General features: G+C 44.9%; 1 protein-coding gene and 1 pseudogene across 1 annotated transcript; both read left to right on the forward strand.

Annotated features, from left to right (window-relative positions):
* LOC149301314 (uncharacterized) overlaps positions 1–5,995 on the forward strand; it is a 54,464-nt pseudogene extending 48,469 nt beyond the window's left edge.
* Positions 5,996–8,997: 3,002 nt separating this feature from the next.
* LOC149301315 (uncharacterized) lies at positions 8,998–19,671 on the forward strand. The gene is made up of 4 exons (XM_089484267.1): positions 8,998–9,016; positions 14,742–14,901; positions 15,742–15,862; positions 18,686–19,671. Coding segments are annotated over exons 1-4 (1,269 nt in total). The 5' UTR covers positions 8,998–9,014.
* The last annotated feature ends 3,834 nt before the right edge of the window (positions 19,672–23,505 follow it).

Here is a 23,505-nt window from a genome sequence, read left to right on the forward strand (position 1 = left end):
TTATATTGAAAGGATTCAAGACAAACTGATCTGAAAGGCAGTAGCTTTTTGCTTGCTAACAGAATTTAAAGTTTATTTCTGAAGTGATGAAATAACATTTGGGAAGCACCATGTGCTTTCCTCCCCTTTTCTTTGTCACTCTCTGGATGAGGGCTATTTTCTATTTCAGGTGACCTTTGCCGATGTGGCAGTATATTTCTCCAAGGATGAATGGAATCTGTTGACGGCGAAACAGAAACTTTTGTACAATTCTGTAATGATGGACAATTATGAAAATGTGGCTTCTGTAGGTAAGGAACCTGAATCCATGGCTCTTTCTATAAAGACTGAGGGTCCTTTCATACTATATTATCATGTTGCTAAGGTTCCACTAGAATTATAGAGTCATAGAGTTGGAATAGACCACAAGGGCCATCCAGTTCAATCCCCTTCTGCCGTGCAGGAATACACATCCAGCCTCTCTTTAAAGACCTCCAAAGAAGAGGACTCCACCAAACTCTAAGGGAATATATTCCAATGTCAAAGTGCTCTTACTGTCACAAAGTTCCTGCTAATGTTTAGGTGGAACCTCTTTCAATGTGTCTGGCATCCATTGCGGTGTCTCCTTTTATCGGTGTCAGCAAAAAGCAAGCCTGCTCCTTGCGCAACAGGACACCCTTTCAAATGTTTAAACATGGATATCATATCCACTCTTTATCTTCTTTTCTCCAGGCTAAACATAACCAGCTCTCTAAGCTGCTCCTCATAGAGCTTGATGGTTTCCAGACCCTTCACCACTTTGGTTGCACTGCTTTGGACATGCCCCAATTTGTGAACATCCTTTTTGAATTGTGGGGCCCAGAACTGGACACAGGATTATTCCAAATGAGCCCTGACCAAAGCAGAATAGAGTGGCACTATTACTTCTCTTGATCTAGAAACTATTCTTGTATTGATGCAGCCTAGAATCACATTGGCCTTTGTAGCTGCCTCATCACACTGTTGGCCCATATTCAACTTGCGGTCTACTAGGAGTCCTAGATCCCTTTCAAGCCTAGATTAATTGTGATAGCAACATCCTGTAGAATATTTGAATCTGTAGTTCAGTGAGGCACTATTGCTCTCCAGGCTCTAAGGATTCTAATAACCCCATCCTAAACTGCCAATTCTAGGATTTTATGGGAAGAAGCCATGGAGATTAATGCTTTTCTCACCCAAATGGTACTCAGCACATCCCTGAGCAAGTTTCCTACCTCTTTTGGCCCCTCTTCCATCCTTTTAAGGCTCTGGAGAGTCTTCTTAAGGGAAAGCCCCCCTTGGGCCTGCAATGGCTCAGAGAGGGCCCAACAGTGGCAAAATGGCCTCCACTTCCCCAAAGGGATGTTTTGGGATGTTGAGGGGCAAAATATTATTTCTTCTCCCACCCCCCACCCCCCGGCAATACAATGTGGGGTTGCCCCTGAGATCTCCTCCAACCCCATCAGTAGTCCATGCCTGTCTTATAGATGTTTTAAGGCTGTTTTAAGGCTGCTCCCTGGCACTTCACCCTCACCAAAATTGGAGTCCAGTTCCCAGCCCCCTTGCTCTGCCTTTGCCAATGAATTATTTGTATATTGATTATCCTGCCTTTCTCAACAAATGGGCCTAAAAGGGATGTCATACTGAGGAGGGAGCTGACTTGTTTTCAGCTGCTCCAGAGACTAGGACCCGGAGCAGTGGATGCAAGCTACAGGAAAAGAGATTCCACCTCAACATTTGAAAAAACCTCTTGAGAGTAAGGGCTGTTCGACAGTGGAACACACTCCTTCCTCGGAGTGTAGTGGAGCCTCCTTCCTTGGAGGTCTTTAAACAGAGGCTGGATGGTCTGGGATGCTTCAATAGAGAGTTCCTGCATGGCAGGCGGTTGGACTGGATGGCCCTTGCGGTTTCTTCCAGCTCTATGACTCTATGATCCCTTTTATGCATCACACTCTGTGGGTTTGTGTCTGTAACAGAGAGACGGAGGGAAAGTGAAAAATAGAAAGGCAGGGAAGAGAGGCTGAAAATGAGATGCTGAAGCAGTGCAGATGGGCAAGAGGGAAGGTTGGAGAGCGGAGGGAGAAAGGGAAGGGGATCTGGCAGATGGGAGCCAGGAGGGGAAGGCTGGAGCAAAGCCAGGATCTCCTAGCTCTGTGCGGAGAGGAAGGGACCTCTGGGAAGGGCCAGGAGAGGGGCCTTGGGGATTGGGAGGCAGCCACCAACCTGACAGATTTTAAGAACCGAACCTGTGAGAACCAGCTCAGGTCCTTGTTTTCAAACATATTAAGGGGTCGCATTTAGAAATTATGAGCAATGTCTATGAAGAAAGAGCAACACAAAAATGCCTTTTTGTCTAATGTTTCTTTTCCAACCTGAGCTTGCTTAGCTCCATGGGTGATTCCAGAGGCCCTTTGTTACCCGAAATGCTGGAGGCTGGGGAGGACACTCCCAAGTGCTATGCTTTCAGGGGAATTTCATACTTAGCTCAAAGGAGAGATTGGGGCAACAGTGGCCTCGGGACTCATCCCATTCCTGATCTCCCCCCCCCCCCCCCAGTGTTAGGGGGATCCCATCTATTCTCGAGCCCTATTTAAATGAATGGGGCTCCGCACAGGCGGCATTAACCCTTATGGGGCATGCCGCTCCTTTTCCCAGTGTGGCTTTTAGTGTATGCTGAAATCCACGTAAGGCGTGCCCGCGTATGACACAGGTGCACTGTACACGCATGCACACACATATAGGTGTTCACACAAACACACAGGAACTAGGTAACAAAGGTGGGAGTGGTGAATAGATGTTAGGCTTTGCTAATGGTAATACATAACTTAGACGGAACTTGATTCCAATTGCTGAGGGTCCACAATGGGGAGAGAAGTCAGTAACTCCCATGGCAAGTGGAGCTGGCGAGTGTAGTGAGGCCTTTAGCAATGTAAACCAACAGAGTGTCTGTCTGCAACTGGACTGCAATATTTATACTGAAATTGTTGCTAGTGGGCAGAACCCGAGTTTTCTATAAAGTTTAAATCGTTTTAGAAAGTTTCCTGGGTGGGGAAAATATGGTCCAAAATTAAATTGAATGCAATGGGTGCTTGGTGCAAATACCTCAGACATAAGGGATTACCACACCGATCCTCAGGTCCTTGTTGGCTCTGAATTCCAGTCCCGTTCACAAGCCAATGTACAGCGCAATGTGAGCACGATGCTCCCAGATGCAGCTCAACAATAACACAGCACAGTATGGAAACAACTTTCCAGATACAGGTATTGGCAATGCACTGGCCACATTTCACAATTAAAAATAAGTCACAGACACAGTTGATTTCATCCGAATCTTTGGAGGTTCTCTATCTTGAGTTGCAATATAATCAAAATATTTGCAAGCTCTCCTCTCTGATTTCCATCATGTTCACCATCTCTTCTATACACAACTCCAATCCAATCCTATCCACAGCAATCCACATGTGTCCTGTATTGTGTATTGGTTGTGATCCATCTCCTGGTGCCACACAGCATGAAGCGTCCTCTGCAGTTGGCTTGCATCATGCCATGTGCTCTGACTCAGGACTCTCTGGCCGTCTCACAGGATATGATGCCACTTTTCAATCGAAATATTTTACACATGTTTAAAGGAATCTTTTTTCAACAGTCTGTATGACTATCTGCTTGAACTGATTACCTCAAGGTAGTTCCCCCACAATCTCTTCTTTGCCAGCTCCTGTGAGTAAGGATATAATCGTTTCATGGATTTGGGGCATCTGCAACAGGGTCCTGCTCAGGTCACCCACCCCAACTTTATTAATTTAATATCAAATAGGGAGGTGTGAACGTAGGGCTAAATCTTGGGCTAACACTTTCCTCTCTTAACTCTGATATTCAGTATTATTTTCCTTCTTTACAGAAGAACTTGTCAGTCATGAGAGAGTCCACACATCAGAGAAGCCATACAACTGCCAGCATTGTGGGAAACATTTTGCATACAAGTCGATCCTTCTCATGCATCGGAGAGTCCACACCGGAGAGAAGCCATACAAATGCCAGCATTGTGGGAAATGTTTTTGTTTGAAGTCAGTCCTAGTGGCACATCAGAGAGTCCACAAAGGAGAGAAGCCATACAAATGCCAGCATTGTGGGAAATGTTTTTCTTGGCAGTCAAACCTACTGACACACAAAAGAATCCACACAGGAGAGAAGCCATACAAATGCCAGCATTGTGGGAAATGTTTTTCTCAGCAGTCCCACCTAGTGACACACAAAAGAATCCACACAGGAGAGAAGCCATACAAATGCCAGCATTGTGGAACATGTTTTTCTCGGCTGTCAAACCTACTGACACACCAGCGAATCCACACAGGAGAGAAGCCATACAAATGCCAGCATTGTGGAACATGTTTTTCTTCCAAGAGAGACTTAGCAAGACACCAGAGAGTCCACACAGGAGAGAAGCCATACAAATGCCAGCATTGTGGGAAATGTTTTTGTTTGAAGTCAGTCCTAGTGAGACACCAGAGAGTCCACACAGGAGAGAAGCCTCACAAATGCCAGCAGTGTGGAAAATGCTTTTCTCGGAGGTCAGGCCTATCCAGTCACCAGAGAGGCAGCACAGGAGAGAAGCCACACAAACCCAAGAAGTGAATGAACATTATTTTTGTAAAGGTGGAATACAAAAATATTTTTTCCATCCAGCGGTGCTAAAAAGCCCATATGAATTTATTTGCACAGTTTCTCTGTCCATATGTCTGTTTATGTTTTAAAGTTATGTTTAGTAAAGTTTAGGTTTTAATTGCTACTAGTATAGATAATTGCTTTGGGTTATAAATTTGGCGGGGGATTATGGGTCGTGGTTTAGGTTAGTTAGATGGGGGGCTGGGGTTTGTTGCGGCTGGCTAGAATAGCAATGATAGCATTCGGAATTTGTGGGATGTTGGCTGAAGAAAGTTGGGGACCTGTAGTAACAGAAAGGGATCCAGTTTCTTCGAATGTCTGGGGCAGGGAGAGATTGTGCGTGTGAGAGGGATGGCAAAGTGGGGGATAGATGGTGGGAATTGTAGGTGGGGGCTAGGTTTGGTAGAAGGTGGAGTTTTAGGTTTGGGGGTTTCAATATATTCTTTGGCTTGGGGAGGGCAGTTCTAGCTTAAACACTGAATTTCTGACTATGTGTTTTAATAAAGTTCTTTGCTATTTCAACAGACTGGACTCTTTGATGCGCAGAAGTTGTGAATTTGCACAAAACGGACCCTTTCTTCTCTCCTCATTCCTCAGCTCCATTCCCAGCCATAAGAACAGCAAAGGCAAACACACACACGAGATACGAGCCGACTTGGATGCCAGCATAATATAATAAGAAAAGATTTATTTCTAGCCCGCTCTATGAAGGAGAATCTGTGCTGGTTTCAACAATAAAATACATCGAGGTTACAATAAAATCCAAAAGAAATCAATCCCCCCCCGATCCCAGTACTAAAACTGGACTAAACAATGAGAGTATAAATGTTGGGAGAAAATGCAGAGGTGAACTCAGAGCAATCTTGGAAGCTTGTGAGTAGATAGACAAACTGGCAGACTGGAGCTTTGCCAGGAAACACAACTGCTAGATTAAAGCACCGTAGGCTGGCTTTTCTCCAAGAGGCACTGTTTATTTTTGGTTGCAAAACATACACGAGAGCTAGACCAACCCCATCCACCAATTACAAAACCCACACTGTACAATGATGATCTGAGCTTATATACACTTTTGCCATGTGGCAATCTAGCTCAACCCCTTCCTGTACAATTTCCTGTGTTACCTGGATTACTGTCCATCATTCCAGATGTCACCGCATATTTACACAAGTGCTATGTGCTGCTCTCTGGCACACTCCGCCACAATCTTGGACAATCCCCTGCTGTCTGGAGCCACAGCTGCAACCAATTCCTGGTTAAGAGCAGCGAGTGTCCATTAGCTTCTCTGCCACATCTGAACATTTTCAATGCTGCTCCATACCTCAACAATAAAAACAGTAAAGACATTCCAGTGACTCTGTGAATAAGATCATACTGGATCATTTTGAATCAGTGAGTACTGAAGATGGGGACAAGCTCCTTGGAAGTGTGAAGAAGACAACTTGCCCTCTCAACCCTTGCCTTTCATGGCTGGTCATCCAAGGAGGAGATGCTTTGAGGACTCACCTGAGATATATCATAGATGCATCTCTTAGGGAGGGCTATTTTCCATCTTGCTTAAAAGAAGCAGTGATACGGCTGCTTCTGAAAAAGCCCTCCCCAGATCCCTTGGACATGAAGAATTACAGAGCGGTCTCCCGTCTTCCATTTCTCTTCAACTCCAAACAGTCTTGGATGAAACAGATTACCTAGATCCATTTCAACCTGGCTTCAGGATGGGATACAGAGTCAACCTTGCTATGGTTACCTTAGATGATCTCCGCTTGACTATCGACAGGGGAAGTGTGACCCTGTTGATGCTTTTGGGCCTCTCAGTGGCTTTTGATACTATTGACCATGGCATCCTTCTGGAACTCCTGAGGGAATTGGGGATCGGGGGCACTGCATTGCAATGCTTCTGGTCCTATTTCTCCAGCAGATTCCAGATGGAGATGCTTGGGGACAGTTGCTCCTCTATGAGGGATCTTAAATGCAGCGTTCTCCAGGGTGCCATCCTATCCCCAATGCTAGTCAACATCTACATCAAACTGCCAAGAGAGTTCATCCGGAGGCATGGGGCGGGTGCTTTCTGTATGCTCATGACATCCAGAGGTATCTTAGTGTCAACTAAAGAAGTCATCTCCCTCTGAATGAATGTCTTGAAGCAGTAATGGGCTGGATGAGGAAAAACAGCTTGAAACTGAATTCAGATTCAACGGAGGTGTGTATTGTTGGAGGTCCTATTCTCGGTATGGAGGTCTGTTAACCAGTCCTGGATGGAGTCACACTTCCCCTAAAGGACTGTGTTTGCAGTTTAGGGGTGCTCTTGAATCCGTTGCTCCAGATGTCAGCTCAGATAGATAGGATGGCCAAGAGTGCCTGTTATCAGCTTTGGTTGATACGCCAACTGCGTCCCTTCTTGGAACCTGAAGACCTAAACACTATGGTGCATGCGCTGGTAACCTCACGTCTTGACTTCTGTAATGTGCTCTACATAGGGCTACCCTTGTATTAAGTCCGGAAAGTTCAACTAATCCAAAATATGGCAGCCAGAGTGGTCACTGGAAGATCTAGATGTGACCATATAACACCTATACTAAACCATGCCCTATGAGGAACTACCCAGGGAGCTGGGTATGTTTAATCTGGAGAAGGGAAGGTTTAGAGGTGATATCATAGCCCTGTTTAACTATTTGAAGGGGTGTCACATTGAGGAGGGAGCAAGCTTGTTTTCAGCTGCTCCAGAAAACAGGACTTGGAGCAGTGGATGGAAGCTCTAGGAATAGAGATTCCACCTCAGCGTTAGGAGGAACCTCCTGACAGTAAGGGCTGTTCGACAGTGGAACAAACTCCCTCGGAGGGTGATAGAGTCTCCTTCCTTAGAAGTCTTCAAACAGAGGCTGGATGGCCATCTGTCAGGGATGCTTTGATTGAGAGTTCCTGCATGGCGGGGTAGGACTGGATGGCCCTAGTGGTCTCTTCCAACTCTATGATTCCAGGATTCTATGATTCTGAGATCACAATGGGACAGCCTCAATGCTTCAGGTAAGGAGCACCAGACTGAAATCAAAATGTGCAGACTCAATGCATGAGGGAAGGAGCATCAGCCTTAGGTCACAATGGGCCATTCTCAATCCAGGTAAAGAGCACCTTAACTGATAATAGTCCCATTTCAATCTTTAAGGCAAGGAACTTTAGGCTGAGATCACAATGAGCCAGTCTCAGTTATTCAGGTAAGATGCATGAGCCAGAAGTCACAATGGGCCAGTCGCAATCCTTCAGGTAAGGAGCATCAGACTTAGGTCACAATGGGCCAGTCTCAAAATGGCCGCTGGACCACAAAATGGCTGCCAGAACACAAAATGGCTGCCCCAGCCTCAGCTCTTTGCAGTTGGCAGTTTGAGGCCTTCAAGAAACCCATAATAGAGGATGTAACATCCCTAAAGTCAGAAGTGACCCCAAACAGGATTTCCCAGCCTTAAGAATACCCAAAAGTTTTCCTGATGCTCTAATATAGAGACTCCCTGAGATAGTCAGTATTCGCAAGCAAAGGAGGGCCAAGAGAGCCCTGGAGAGCCTTGCCTTGGGGTGGCTCTGGATCTCTGGTGCCGCAAGAAACTACAAATCCCAGGATTCCACGGGAAGGAGCCAGGAGAGTTAACACAGTTTCGAACTGGAATATTTCTGCAGTGCAGATACAGCCTGAGCTGGTTGTAAAAGGGTCGAAGCACCCAAGTCTGGTTTTTACCCTCTTAATCATGGTTTTACTTTCAAAAAATAAGCTCTTTTTTCTGTCTAATCCTTACTTTTGTTGTTGTTTCTTTGTGTCTATATTTGTTTGTTTTATTCTTGGTAATGTGAGATGGTCTGCTTTGTCAACTTCCTTCATGAGTAAAAATCTCTTAGTAAGTAAGAAAACTGGGGAGGCTTTTAAAACCTCCCAAAGGAGCTGCTTTTGGCCTTTTTTCTAAGAGGGGGCAGTCTTCCTCTTAGAAGCCAAAGCCCAATGTTTGTGAAGAAGAAGAATAAGGCTTGTATTAAAACTATCCTCCCCATTTCTGATCCCTTTTAAAACCCATGTTCCCCAGAAGGAGCAGAGCTGTGTAATATGAAAACCCTCTCTGAAAAGAGACACAAAAGACACACAAAGGGACACACTTCCTTCCTTTTGACCCAAGGAGCCTGGCTTCTTTATCACTCTAAAGCTTCAGGGAGAGAAAGAGAAGCCAATGGTCACAGGAGGTTCTGGAACATTATTCCCCACAGTCACAAGCAGCACACAAAATGGCTGCCAGAAAACAAAATGGCTGCCAGAAAACAAAATGGCCACCAGAAAACAAAATGGCCACCAGAAAACAAAATGGCTGCCAGAATGCAAAATGTGAGTCTGGGGCAGGCAGGGGCAGGGTCTTCTAGCTGCTCTGCCCCCATTGGCCAGCCTCGAGAAGAGGCGGAGCTTCAGCTTCTCTATTTAGCTCTATGCGTGGAAGAGTGAGCGAGGAGAGGAGCAGAGTGTCCTAGAGAGAAAGAGAGAGACAGACAGACAGGGAGGGTCAGCAGAGAGACAAGGCCTGGAACCACTAGGCTTCACTGCTGCACTGAGGGCTGGCTGGGCCTGGCTTGGGTCTACTGCTGCTGATGCTTTCCTTTGGCCACTGCCACTAAGGTGGGGAGGAAGGAGGCCCAGCAGTCCTTCTAGGCATGGGCCACTCTCTCTGAAGGTGGGAGAGTGGGACTCCCCAAAAGGGATTTTAATGCTTTTAATGGTGGCTCTCATGCTGTAGTGATGATGATGATGATGATGATGATGATGATGATGATGATGATGATATCAGACCTGCGGGGCAGAGGATGGAGCTGCTGCCACACCTTAATCCTGGGCGTTCTTGATGTGCCCCACCGTAATGGCCATGGCTCTGTCTTATGGAACTCTAGGAATGTTCTTTTGGCTTGGCATTTTAAGTGTTGTTAAGGTTTGGAAATCCTGTTTGGGGTCCCTTCCGACTTTGGGGCCCTTTCATCCTCCATTATTGCTTCCCTGAAGGCCTCAAACTGACAACTGCCAAGCACTGAGCCAGAGGCGGCCATTTTGTGTTCCGGCGGCCATTTTGTGTTCCGGCGGCCATTTTGTGTTCCGGAGGCCATTTTGTGTTCCGGAGGCCATTTTGTGTTCTGGAGGCCATTTTGTGTTCCGGAGGCCATTTTGTGTTCCGGAGGCAATTTTGTGCTGCTTGTGACTCAGTTGAGCAGAGGCCTCTCTTTCTCTCCTGAGGCTCCAGAGCCAGGAGGAGGCCAGGCTTTTTGGGCCAAAAGGAAGGAAGTGTGTCCCTTTGTGTGTCTTTTGTGTCTCTTTTCAGAGAGGGTTTTCATATTACACAGCTCTGCTCCTTCTGGGGAACTTGGGTTTTAAAAGGGATCAGAAATGGGGAGGATAGTTTTAATACAAGCCTTATTATCATTATTCTTCACAAACATTGGGCTTTGACTACTATCCCTGTTTTTAATAACTGTTTCAATAACTGTCCCATAATTTTAAATAACTATCCAGTAATTTAATGGCATTTTGTTTTGGATGGGAGTGTTAGGGTTAGGGTTTGGCAGATCATGAAACATGTTTTTATTGTATTGTATGAATATTTTTATTGTAAGCTGCTAAAAGGTGGCCATTCTTGTGTAGTAATTGTCTTGTGATTAACTCCCACAACAGCCTTGTAAGGTAGGCTTCGTAGGCTCCTAGGGCTGGAAGGGAGCCCCAAGGGCCAAACAGTCAGCCCCATTCTGCCCTCCAAGTCCTCCGAAGAGATGGCCATCCAGCCAGAGACTCCTCCAATGCTCTTTGAGGCAGCGTCTCCCATACATTTGCTCACAGGTCATGGAGGTCCACAGTCCCATGGGAACCAGTTCTTTCCACCCCACTTTGGGAAAGGAGACCCCCTCAGCCCCCTGGACTCACTCCTGCCACTCATTCCTAGAATGGCTGGGACTCAGAGGGGTTCCTAGGCATTGCCACTTTCTGCTCTCCATGGCCATTGGCACTGACCTTTCCCCATTGCCTTTCCTCCCTCAGCCCTGTGGACCTCCTCCTCCTTCGCACTCAGAGCAACCCTTCTCTATGGTTGAGGAGACAGCCTCTGACCCAGGGAAGCTCCGGCAATAAAGGACTGCAGGAGAGGGCTGCAGGAATCAGGGTCTTTGCAGTGAAGGTAGGCCTTTATTCCTGGAGCTGAAAGAGGACCTTTGTTTAAATGTTTCAGTCCAGGATTGTGTGGAAGGGTTGCAGTTGAGAGAGTGAGCCATGCTTTTCAGGTATAAAGCCCCAAATGCAGTCTCTGGCAGCATTGTCCTCCCAGAAGGTAGAAGTTGGATTTCCAGACCCCAGACGCACAGTGCGCCAGTGAATCCTTTGTGTGGGGACTGTTTGTGTACATGTTGTTTACGAGAGCTTTGTGAGATATTTGTTTCACTGGGTTTATAAAATGAATTTCCATATGTCTTCACATCTCAAAAATTAGCATAGACCAGGATGCAGTCTTCCCTCATAAACCTATACAGAAGAAGCATAAATTAGATATCTAAAACAAAGGAGTTTTGAACCAGCAAACAAGCCAGGAAGATGGCTTGCCAATAAAATAAGGAAGTTGAAACAACGAAACACGATTACAGAAATAAACAAAGATTCGACATTAACATCTGGCCAAAATAAAATTAAGAAGGTCTTCCAAAAATTCTATGCTAAATTATATAAAGGATCTCAAACGTCTAGAGCCAAAATAGAGGAGTTTTGGGGAAAAGCTAACTTAAAGCCACTTTCAGACCAACAAAGAACTATATTAAATGGACCGATGACAACAGCAGAAATCATGGAAGTAATAAGAAAAAGGGAAAAAAGGGAAAACACCAGGAATGATGGCTTCATCGCCAGTTATCATAAAGTATTTGAGGATCGACTGTTAACACCACTGAAATTAACGATAAATGCCATCAAAGGAAACCATTATCCTGAAACATGGAAACAAGCTAATATAACTTTGCGGTTAAAAGAAGATATAGATGCAACTGAGGTAAAGAGCTATAGGCTAATTTCCTTATTAATGTACTGTTGTACACGCTCTGGTAACTTCGAGATTGGACTTCTGCAACGCACTCTACATGGGGCAACCCTTATACCAAACTCGGAAACTGCAGATGGTGCAGAACATGGCAGCCCGGCTGGTCACTGGTGCTCCCAGGACCAGCCATATAACACCGGTCTTAAAGGACCTCCATTGGCTGCCCATCTGTTTCCGAGCTCAATATAAGGCGTTGGTAATTACCTATAAAGCCCTAAATGGCTTGGGCCCAGGATACCTAAAGGACCGCCTCTCCCCGTATATTCCGCCTCGCACCCTCAGATCGACTGGGCAGCAGCTACTGAAGGTGCCTGGGGCTAGGTTAGCCTCCACTTTGCGGAGGACGTTCTCCACAGCTGCCCCAGCCCTTTGGAATGCGCTGCCCATTGAGCTCCGCTCGTCTACCACCCTGGCCCAATTTAGGAAGGACTTAAAAACCTTCCTTTTTCAACAGGCATTCCCCAAATAGATATCCTCTGGGCCTCCCTCCTCTTTTCGTGGCCAAGAGGTTGGGTCATGGGGCTTTTTTAATTTTTTAATTTTTTTTTCCTCTACTGTAGGATTGTGTATTGGATGTTTTTATTGTATTCTTATTGTAATTTTTATTGAAATTGTTTGCTTTTACTGTTGTGAGCCGCCCTGATCGAAGGAAGGGCGGCATACAAATAAAATTTATTATTATTATTATTATTACTATTATTATTATTAAATATGGATTATAAATGATTTTCTATGATTTTGGCCGATAGACTCAAAAAAGTTCTTAAAGACTGGATTCATAAGCACCAATCAGGATTTCTTCCTCACAGAAAAATCAGTGATAACATACGAAACACCTTAAATCTAATTGAATATTTTGAAAGGCAGAACGGAAAACACCTTGCACTTATCTTTCTTGATTTAGAAAAGGCCTTCGATAACATAGGATGGGATATGTTTATTTGCGACACTTGAAATAATCGAAATAGTAGCTTCTTATTCAAGATGGATAAAGGCAACGTATAAAGATCGAAGAGCCAAACTAATTGTTAACTATAAAGAAACAGAAGAATTTAAGATTTCTAAAGGTACAAGGCAAGCTTTCCCACTATCACCCCTTTTGTTCATTCTGATCCTTGAAGTGTGAATAATAGGATAAGATTAGAAAATAAGATCAATAGAATAAAAATTAACATACATTGAGTTTAAAATGAGAGTCTTTGCAGACAACATTTTGTATTCCCTGGAGAACCCAGAAAAGAGCATAAGGGAATTGATGGATGTAATACTGGAATTGGAATATGTTTCGGGACTAAAAGTAAACAGAGACAAAACAACAACAAAAAATATGGAGGAAAGGAAGAATAAATCCTGGAAGAAATTATTGGATTTAAAGTGGGAAAGAAAGTTAAATATCTAGGAATAAATTTCACGTATAAAAACGCAGATCAGTTTCACAATAACTATGAGACAGTAAGGAAGGAAATCAGAAAAGACCTAGAAAAATGGGGGAAATTACACTTATCTCTATTAGGGAAAATATCTCTGATCCAAATGAGTTTCCTTCCTGAAATACTGCTTCTGCTTCAAGCGATACCCATCATCCAGAATGAAAAACCATTGACTCTATGGCAAAAGGAATAAAAAAAGAGCCAGGATAAAAACGAAAATACTTTGTGATGACAAAAGTAGAGGAGGGCAGGGTTTACCAAAAAGAAAACTTTATGATGCTGCTTGTTGTTTAGTTTGGATTAGAGAATGGTTTATGTTAGAGAATGAACAATTGTTATGTCTGGAGGGTGAACATTTAAGATTTGGGTGGAATGGATCCCGAATTTACGGCAAAGAGAAAGTTCATAAAGAAAGCACAAATCATTTCGTAAGAAAAGCTCTGTTGAAGATCTGGGGGGAAAAAAAGTGTAGAATATGTCCAAAAATACCTTCATGGTGTTCGTCACATGAGGCACTTTTTGGGAGGAACAGTATCCAGAAAACTGAATGGTTAAGATACAAGGATGTACTGAAAGAATCGCAAGGAAAACTAGAGATCAAACTTAAAGAATCTGGCCTAGATTTTTCAATGGTGTCTTTATCGTCGAATGAGGGAGAGGTTTAAAATAGATGTGAAATGAGAAGGAATACAAAATGAAAAGTGGGAATTGTGGAAGCCATGCTCCATGTTCATTCCATGCCTGATGAGAGTGTTGGAGAAGCATGCAGCTGTGTTTCTCTAGCCAGAAGCAAAAGGAAGGCATTCTCCTCTGAGGGCCACTGGGAAGGTCAGGAGGTTTCAGCAGATGATGCGCTCATTTCACATCTAGCGACAGGGACATAGCCAGGGTCCTCTCCAATTCCCATCCCCTGACCCCCCTCCACTCTCACAAGGCATGGAGTGTCAGGACCATGGTGAACAGGTCTGAGGAAATGACAGGCATGTGGCCACTAGGTGGAGCTGTTGTGGAAGTCATTGACAGCTCTAGTGGCAGCATTTAAACAGTGCATCATTGGAATGTTGATGCAACTGTCAACTGTCATTCTCAACTGTCACTGAGGAAGAGTCAGACAGTGTGAGCCTCAGAGTGGGTTGTTACTGGTGTGGATGGTGGGTGGTGTCGATGTATATAGTGTTGTACACAGTGGAACTTCTTATATGAATAAAAGCCTGATCTGAGAGAAGATTACAGTGTCTCTGCTCATTGAGAAAGCGACAGGTGTTTCTTCAGCTCACAAGCTACTGACTACAGTCAAGGTGGAGAATCTGGCGCCATACGTTAACGTGTTGCCTCACGTGCTGCGCAACACAGCAATGTCAAAAGCGTTTAACATGGAGTATCTGTTGTGTAGGGGAGCTGCAGTGAATCTATGCTAGGTCCAGAGGGCTTTATTTGGTGAAGAGGGAGGAAGGGGATACCCACCTCTGCATTGGCCCAAAGGCATATGTCACCTGCGTATCTCACTAGCAGCATGCTGTTCTCTGTGTCTTGAAAAATCAAGCCTAACCCTAGTCTCTTTTCCCAGGAACTTCATCTCAGTCTCCTTCTACACAGCCTTGGGCCATATTTTGCTGAAAGAGACACAGGTGCAGGGCCACCAGGACAACCTAATGGCCAACACAGAGGCCAAGCAGAGGGAGTTGGGCTCCAAGAGAAAGAGGCTGTCGAAGTACAACAACTCTTTGGTGAGTTGACATCCTGACTATTAGTTCCCTTTGTGTCACTGCTGGGGCTGTTCATGAAAGCGAGCGGAGAACATATTGTTCCAATTTGGCAGAGAAAGTCCTGGTTAATCCTCTGTCACCCCACTTTTTCAGGGGCTTTCAAAAATGTCCCGGTTTCTCTCTCCTCCTCCCACTTTGCCCCTTCTCCTCAGCTGCCTTGGGTTGCTGCAAAGTGACTTCCAAGGAATTTGCACCCCATCAACTCAAAAATGGGGACAGGAGAAGAGATAAGTTGCCAGGGTCTTCCCTTGCCAGGAGGCTGAAGCAAAAGCAAACTGCTGTGCCCTTCCTAGCTTGTGTGATCTTCCTCCTAAACAACCTTGGCCATCCTCAGCACCTTCTGGTGTTGCTTGTCCACATGTGCCTTGCTTTTCCTGTCTGTGAAATGTTGGGGATATGGGAGACCATCTCTGGATCTAAATTGGGGGTGGCCCAGTGGCCTTCAAGTCCAGAATGCTCCCCAGAACTGTTTTTTAAAATGACATTTGCCTCTGAAATGTGGCAAGAAATGGCTAAATGCACCATAATTCTTTTGTGGCTACATGTACTCTATGTGTTGGGATAGTCAGTATCCTAATCCATCCTCAATATCCCAGCCATGGCCTAAATTATATTGTTTATTACATTGTATGTTATATTGAAAGGATTCAATACAAACTGATCTGAAAGGCAGTAGCTTTTTGCTTGCTAACAGAATTTAAAGTTTATTTCTGAAGTGATGAAATAACATTTGGGAAGCACCATGTGCTTTCCTCCCCTTTTCTTTGTCACTCTTTGGATGAGGGCTATTTTCTATTTCAGGTGACCTTTGCCGATGTGGCAGTATATTTCTCCAAGGATGAATGGAATCTGTTGACGGCGAAACAGAAACTTTTGTACAATTCTGTAATGATGGACAATTATGAAAATGTGGCTTCTGTAGGTAAGGAACCTGAATCCATGGCTCTTTCTATAAAGACTGAGGGTCCTTTCATACTATATTATCATGTTGCTAAGGTTCCACTAGAATTATAGAGTCATAGAGTTGGAATAGACCACAAGGGCCATCCAGTTCAACCCCCTTCTGCCATGCAGGAATACACATTCAAATCACGCCCAAGAGATGGCCATCCAGTCTCTCTTTAAAGACCTCCAAAGAAGAGGACTCCACCAAACTCTAAGGGAGTATATTCCACTGTCAAAGTGCTCTTACTGTCACAAAGTTCCTCCTAAGGTTTAGGTGGAACCTCTTTCCCTGTGCCTTGCATCCATTGCAGTGTCTCCTTTTCTCTGTTGCAGCAAAAGCAAGCCTGCTCCTTGCGCAACATGACACCCTTTCAAATGTTTAAACATGGATATCATATCCACTCTTTATCTTCTTTTCTCCAGGCTAAACATAACCAGCTCTCTAAGCTGCTCCTCATAGAGCTTGATGGTTTCCAGACCCTTCACCACTTTGGTTGCACTCCTTTGGACATGCTCCAATTTGTCAACATCCTTTTTGAATTGTGAGGCCCAGAACTGGACACCGGATTATTCCAAATGAGCCTTGACCAAAGAAGAATAGAGAGGCACTATTACTTCCCTTGTTCTAGAAACTATTCTTGTATTGATGCAGCCTAGAATCACACTGGCCTTTGTAGCTGCCTCATCACACTGTTGGCCCATGTTCAACTTGCGGTCTACTAGGAGTCCTAGATCCCTTTCAAGCCTAGATTAATTGTGATAGCAACATCCTGTAGAATATTTGAATCTGTAGTTCAGTGAGGCACTATTTCTCTCCAGGTTCTAAGGATTCTAATAACCCCATCCTAAACTGCCAATGCTAGGTTTTTATGGGAAGAAGCCATGGAGATTAATGCTTTTCTCACCCAAATGGTACTCAGCACATCCCTGAGCAAGTTTCCTACCTCCTTTGGCCCCTCTTCCATCCTTTTAAGGCTCTGGAGAGTCTTCTTAGGGGAAAGCCCCCCTTGGGCCTGCAATGGCTCAGAGAGGGCCCAACAGTGGCAAAATGGCCTCCACTTCCCCAAAGGGATGTTTTGGGATGTTGAGGGGCAAAATATTATTTCATCTCCCACCCCCCCACCCCCCGGCAATACAATGTGGGGTTGCCCCTGAGATCTCCTCCAACCCCATCAGTAGTCCATGCCTGTCTTATAGATGTTTTAAGGCTGTTCTAAGGCTGCTCCCTGGCATTTCACCCTCACCAAAAATGCCTTTTTGCCTAATGTTTCTTTTCCAACCTGAGCTTGCTTAGCTCCATGGGTGATTCCAGAGGCCCTTTGTTACCCGAAATGCTGGAGGCTGGGGAGGACACTCCCAAGTGCTATGCTTTCAGGGGAATTTCATACTTAGCTCAAAGGAGAGATTGGGGCAACAGTGGCCTCGGGACTCATCCCATTCCTGATCTCCCCCCCCCCCGGTGTTAGGGGGATCCCATCTATTCTCGAGCCCTATTTAAATGAATGGGGCTCCGCACAGGCGGCATTAACCCTTATGGGGCACATCGCCCCTTTTCCCAGTGTGGCTTTTAGTGTATGCTGAAATCCACGTAAGGCGTGCCCGCGTATGACACAGGTGCACTGTACACGCATGCACACACATATAGGTGTTCACACAAACACACAGGAACTAGGTAACAAAGGTGGGAGTGGTGAATAGATGTTAGGATTTGCTAATGGTAATACGTAACCTAGACGGAACTTGATTCCAATTGCTGAGGGTCCTCAATGGGGAGAGAAGTCAATAACTCCCATGGCAAGTGGAGCTGGCGAGTGTAGTGAGGCATTTAGCAATGTTAACCAACAGAGTTTCTGTCTGCAACTGGACTGCAATATTTATACTGAAATGGTTGCTAGTGGGCAGAACCCGAGTTTTCTATAAGGTTTAAATCGTTTTAGAAAGTTTCCTGGGTGGGGAAAATATGGTCCAAAATCAAATTGAATGCATGGGTGCTTGGTGCAAATACCTCAGACATAAGGGATTACCACACCGATCCTCAGGTCCTTGTTGCTCTGAATTCCAGTCCCGTTCACAAGCCAATGTACAACGCAGTGTGAGCATGATGCTCCCAGATGCAGCTCAACAATAACATAGCACAGTATGGAAACAACTTTCCAGATACAGGTATTGGCAATGCACTGGCCACATTTCACACTTAAAAATAAGTCACAGACACAGTTGATTTCATCCGAATCTTTGGAGGTTCTCTATCTTGAGTTGCAATATAATCAAAATATTTGCAAGCTCTCCTCTCTGACTTCCATCATGTTCACCATCTCTTCTATACACAACTCCAATCCAATCCTATCCACAGCAATCCACATGTGTCCTGTATTGTGTATTGGTTGTGATCCATCTCCTGGTGCCACACAGCATGAAGCGTCCTCTGCAGTTGGCTTGCATCATGCCATGTGCTCAGACTCCGGACTCTCTGGCCGTCTCACAGGATATGATGCCACTTTTCAATCCAAATATTTTACACATGTTTAAAGGAATCTTTTTTCAACAGTCTGTATGACTATCTGCTTCTACTGATTACCTCAAGGTAGTTCCCCCACAATCTCTTCTTTGCCAGCTCCTGTGGATAAGGATATAATCGTTTCATGGATTTGGGGCATCTGCAACAGGGTCCTGCTCAGGTCACCCACCCCAACTTTATTAATTTAATATCAAATAGGGAGGTGTGAACGTAGGGCTAAATCTTGGGCTAACACTTTCCTCTCTTAACTCTGATATTCAGTATTATTTTCCTTCTTTACAGAAGAACTTGTCAGTCATGAAAGCGTCCACACATCAGAGAAGCCATACAACTGCCAGCATTGTGGGAAATGTTTTTGTTTGAAGTCAGTCCTAGTGAGACATCAGAGAGTCCACACAGGAGAGAAGCCATACAAATGCCAGCATTGTGGGAAATGTTTTTCTTGGCAGTCAAACCTACTGACACACCAGAGAATCCACACAGGAGAGAAGCCATACAAATGCCAGCATTGTGGGAACTGTTTTTGTTTGAAGTCAGTCCTAGTGGCACATCAGAGGGTCCACACAGGAGAGAAGCCATACAAATGCCAGCATTGTGGGAAATGTTTTTCTCAGCAGTCCTACCTAGTGACACACAAAAGAATCCACACAGGAGAGAAGCCATACAAATGCCAGCATTGTGGGAAATGTTTTTATTGTAAGTCAAACCTATTGTCACACCAGCGAATCCACACAGGAGAGAAGCCATACAAATGCCAGCAGTGTGGAAAATGCTTTTCTCGGAGGTCAGGCCTATTCAGTCACCAGAGAGGCAGCACAGGAGAGAAGCCATACAAATGCCAGCATTGTGGGAAATGTTTTTATTTGAAGGGAAACTTAGTGAGACACCAGAGAATCCACACCGGAGAGAAGCCATACAAATGCCAGCATTGTGGGAAATGTTGTTATTTGAAGGGAGACTTAGTGAGACACCAGAGAATCCACACAGGAGAGAAGCCATACAAATGCCAGCAGTGTGGAAAATGCTTTTCTTTGAAGGTAAACTTAGTGAGACACCAGAGAGTCCACACAGGAGAGAAGCCATACAAATGCCAGCATTGTGGAACATGTTTTTCTCGGCAGTCAAACCTACTGACACACCAGCGAATCCACACAGGAGAGAAGCCATACAAATGCCAGCAGTGTGGAAAATGCTTTTCTTGGAGGTCAGGCCTATTCAGTCACCAGAGAGGCAGCACAGGAGAGAAGCCAGACAAACCCAAGAAGTGAATGAACATTATTTTTGTAAAGGTGGATTACAAAAATATTTTTTCCATCCAGCGGTGCTAAAAAGCCCATATGAATTTATTTGCACAGTTTCTCTGTCCATATGTCTGTTTATGTTTTAAAGTTATGTTTAGTAAAGTTTAGGTTTTAATTGCTACTAGTATAGATAATTGCTTTGGGTTATAAATTTGGCGGGGGATTATGGGTCGTGGTTTAGGTTAGTTAGATGGGGGGCTGGGGTTTGTTGCGGCTGGCTAGAATAGCAATGATAGCATTGGGAATTTGTGGGATGTTGGCTGAAGAAAGTTGGGGACCTGTAGTAACAGAAAGGGATCCAGTTTCTTCGAATGTCTGGGGCAGGGAGAGATTGTGCGTGTGAGAGGGATGGCAAAGTGGGGGATAGATGGTGGGAATTGTAGGTGGGGGCTAGGTTTGGTAGAAGGTGGAGTTTTAGGTTTGGGGGTTTCAATATATTCTTTGGCTTGGGGAGGGCAGTTCTAGCTTAAACACTGAATTTCTGACTATGTGTTTTAATAAAGTTCTTTGCTATTTCAACAGACTGGACTCTTTGATGCGGAGAAGTTGTGAATTTGCACAAAACGGACCCTTTCTTCTCTCCTCATTCCTCAGCTCCATTCCCAGCCATAAGAACAGCAAAGGCAAACACACACACGAGATACGAGCCGACTTGGATGCCAGCATAATATAATAAGAAAAGATTCATTTCTAGTCTGCTCTATGAAGGAGAATCTGTGCTGGTTTCAACAATAAAATACATCGAGGTGACAATAAAATCCAAAAGAAATCAATCCCCCCCGATCCCAGTACTAAAACTGGATTAAACAATGAGAGTATAAATGTTGGGAGAAAATGCAGAGGTGAACTCAGAGCAATCTTGGAAGCTTGTGAGTAGATAGACAAACTGGCAGACTGGAGCTTTGCCAGGAAACACAACTGCTAGATTAAAGCACCGTAGGCTGGCTTTTCTCCAAGAGGCACTGTTTATTTTTGGTTGCAAAACATACACGAGAGCTAGACCAACCCCATCCACCAATTACAAAACCCACACTGTACAATGATGATCTGAGCTTATATACACTTTTGCCATGTGGCAATCTAGCTCAACCCCTTCCTGTACAATTTCCTGTGTTACCTGGATTACTGTCCATCATTACAGATGTCACCGCATATTTACACAAGTGCTATGTGCTGCTCTCTGGCACACTCCGCCACAATCTTGGACAATCCCCTGCTGTCTGGAGCCACAGCTGCAACCAATTCCTGGTTAAGAGCAGCGAGTGTCCATTAGCTTCTCTGCCACATCTGAACATTTTCAATGCTGCTCCATACCTCAACAATAAAAACAGTAAAGACATTCCAGTGACTCTGTGAATAAGATCATACTGGATCATTGTGAATCTGTGAGTACTGAGGATGGGGACAAGCTCCTTGGAAGTGTGAAGAAGACAACTTGCCCTCTCAACCCTTGCCTTTCATGGCTGGTCATCCAAGGAGGAGATGCTTTGAGGACTCACCTGAGATATATCATAGATGCATCTCTTAGGGAGGGTTATTTTCCATCTTGCTTAAAAGAAGCAGTGATACGGCTGCTTCTGAAAAAGCCCTCCCCAGATCCCTTGGACATGAAGAATTACAGAGCGGTCTCCCGTCTTCCATTTCTCTTCAACTCCAAACAGTCTTGGATGAAACAGATTACCTAGATCCATTTCAACCTGGCTTCAGGATGGGATCCAGAGTCAAGATTGCTATGGTTACCTTAGATGATCTCCGCTTGAGTATCGACAGGGGAAGTGTGACCCTGTTGATGCTTTTGGGCCTCTCAGTGGCTTTTGATACTATTGACCATGGCATCCTTCTGGAACTCCTGAGGGAATTGGGGATCGGGGGCACTGCATTGCAATGCTTCCGGTCCTATTTCTCCAGCAGATTCCAGATGGAGATGCTTGGGGACAGTTGCTCCTCTATGAGGGATCTTAAATGCAGCGTTCTCCAGGGTGCCATCCTATCCCCAATGCTAGTCAACGTCTACATCAAACCGCCAAGAGAGTTCATCCGGAGGCATGGGGCGGGTGCTTTCTGTATGCTCATGACATCCAGAGGTATCTTAGTGTCAACTAAAGAAGGCATCTCCCTCTGAATGAATGTCTTGAAGCAGTAATGGGCTGGATGAGGAAAAACAGCTTGAAACTGAATTCAGATTAAACGGAGGTGTGTATTGTTGGAGGTCCTATTCTCGGTATGGAGGTCTGTTAACCGGTCCTGGATGCAGTCACACTTCCCCTAAAGGACTGTCTTTGCAGTTTAGGGGTACTCTTGAGTAGTATATAGGGGTAGCTCCTGTCAAAAAATGATTGATGACCCTTAAGCCCCGCCCCCTTGAATGATTTATGACCTTTAAGCCCTGCCCCTGACCACGCCCCCTTGAATGATTTATGACCTTTTGGGCCCGCCCCTGACCACGCCCCCTAGAATGATTGATGATCCTTTGGCCCCGCCCATGAATCCTCCCGCCAAGAATGATTAATGACCCTTTAGCCCCACCCCTGACCATGCCCCAAGAATGATTTATGACCCTTTGGCCCCGCCCTTGACCCCTCCCCTGACACAAGGGTTCCCATTCACCCCCGCCCTTGAGGTCACGTGCCCCCCTGACCAATGGTTTGATCTCAGGAGAGCCACGTGGTCCACGCTAGCCAACCAGAAGGCTGGCTGAAGAGAGCTCTAGCCTGTATCGAGAAGCGGCCATTCTATGCATGCCCAGACACGTTCTGCGGAGGCAGCATGGAGACGCCGAGCACCCCTCTGCGGTTTGCAGCGCCTTCTACAAACCGGAGAATCAAAACCACCAGAATAACATCCTGGCCAAACTACCAGGGGCCTGTGGGCTTTAGTGACCCTCCCGTACCGTTGAACATTTGGCCTAGAAAGGAATCCAAAGAGCCTGAAAAGACACCCAACATTATGGATTTCATTGACGATTCCTCAGAACTCGAGTGTGATTGCGGTTGCAATTTAAAATCCATTCTCCAGAAGAAGGAGAAGAAGGACGTACCCGACACTCCACAGAGCCCTGATGAACCGGATGGCGCAGGACTTTCGAAACCCGCCGCTCAGATGGAAGAGGTCATGGAAGAGGGAGATCGTGACCCACCCGTAACCTTGAGTATGGCTGACAAAGAGAATTGTGCACCAGAAGATTCTAAGGGGCTTCATGCTTTTTTGGACTCAGAGAAAGCTACAAGGCAGGTAAAAACCCAAACCTTTTTTTTTTAAATTGGGGCTTCATGGATGGAGATCAAAATCAATAATGATTGTTTTTAAATTACAGAGGCCTGGAAGACACAGCTGTCAAGATGTTGCAAAATACATCGAAGGTCCTTGTAATATAAGTTTGCAGCCTACTACTGAATCTGCAGACATCAGAATGCAAAGCCTGGAACCTGCAACAATACCCCCCAGCAAAAGATGGTGGACTATGAAAACTATCTCTAGAAGCGTCATTTTTGTGGTTATAAGAAAATTTGTCGATGCACAATTAGGAAAAAATTGTTCTGCTTGTAAATCTGCTGCACAGCAATCGTTAGAATACCACTCCTGTTTAAAAAGGGATAAAAAGATTCTTTCTAAATATGTGAGAGAGATATGCTGTAAAATCTGCTTTAAAAATTTAATACACATGATCATTGTAGTATCCTACAGTTTAAATCATATGATCTTGACAAAGAAAGGTATTGATTCTATATTAAATACTGTTTTGATTTTAAGTAAATCTGAACATGCTATGGATGTCTTAAAAGCATTATTGAAGCCTTCAGA

This window comes from Sceloporus occidentalis, unplaced genomic scaffold (assembly GCF_023333645.1).
Source record: "Sceloporus occidentalis isolate IW3139 unplaced genomic scaffold, rSceOcc1.0.p SCAF_21, whole genome shotgun sequence".
In the NCBI taxonomy this organism is placed as follows: domain Eukaryota; kingdom Metazoa; phylum Chordata; class Lepidosauria; order Squamata; family Phrynosomatidae; genus Sceloporus; species Sceloporus occidentalis.

Coding starts and splice junctions, on each gene's coding strand:
- LOC149301315 (XM_089484267.1), top strand. Junction 14,902..15,741: donor CGAAGTACAACAACTCTTTG/GTGAGTTGACAT, acceptor TTTCTATTTCAG/GTGACCTTTGCCGATGTGGC. Junction 15,863..18,685: donor TGAAAATGTGGCTTCTGTAG/GTAAGGAACCTG, acceptor CCTTCTTTACAG/AAGAACTTGTCAGTCATGAA.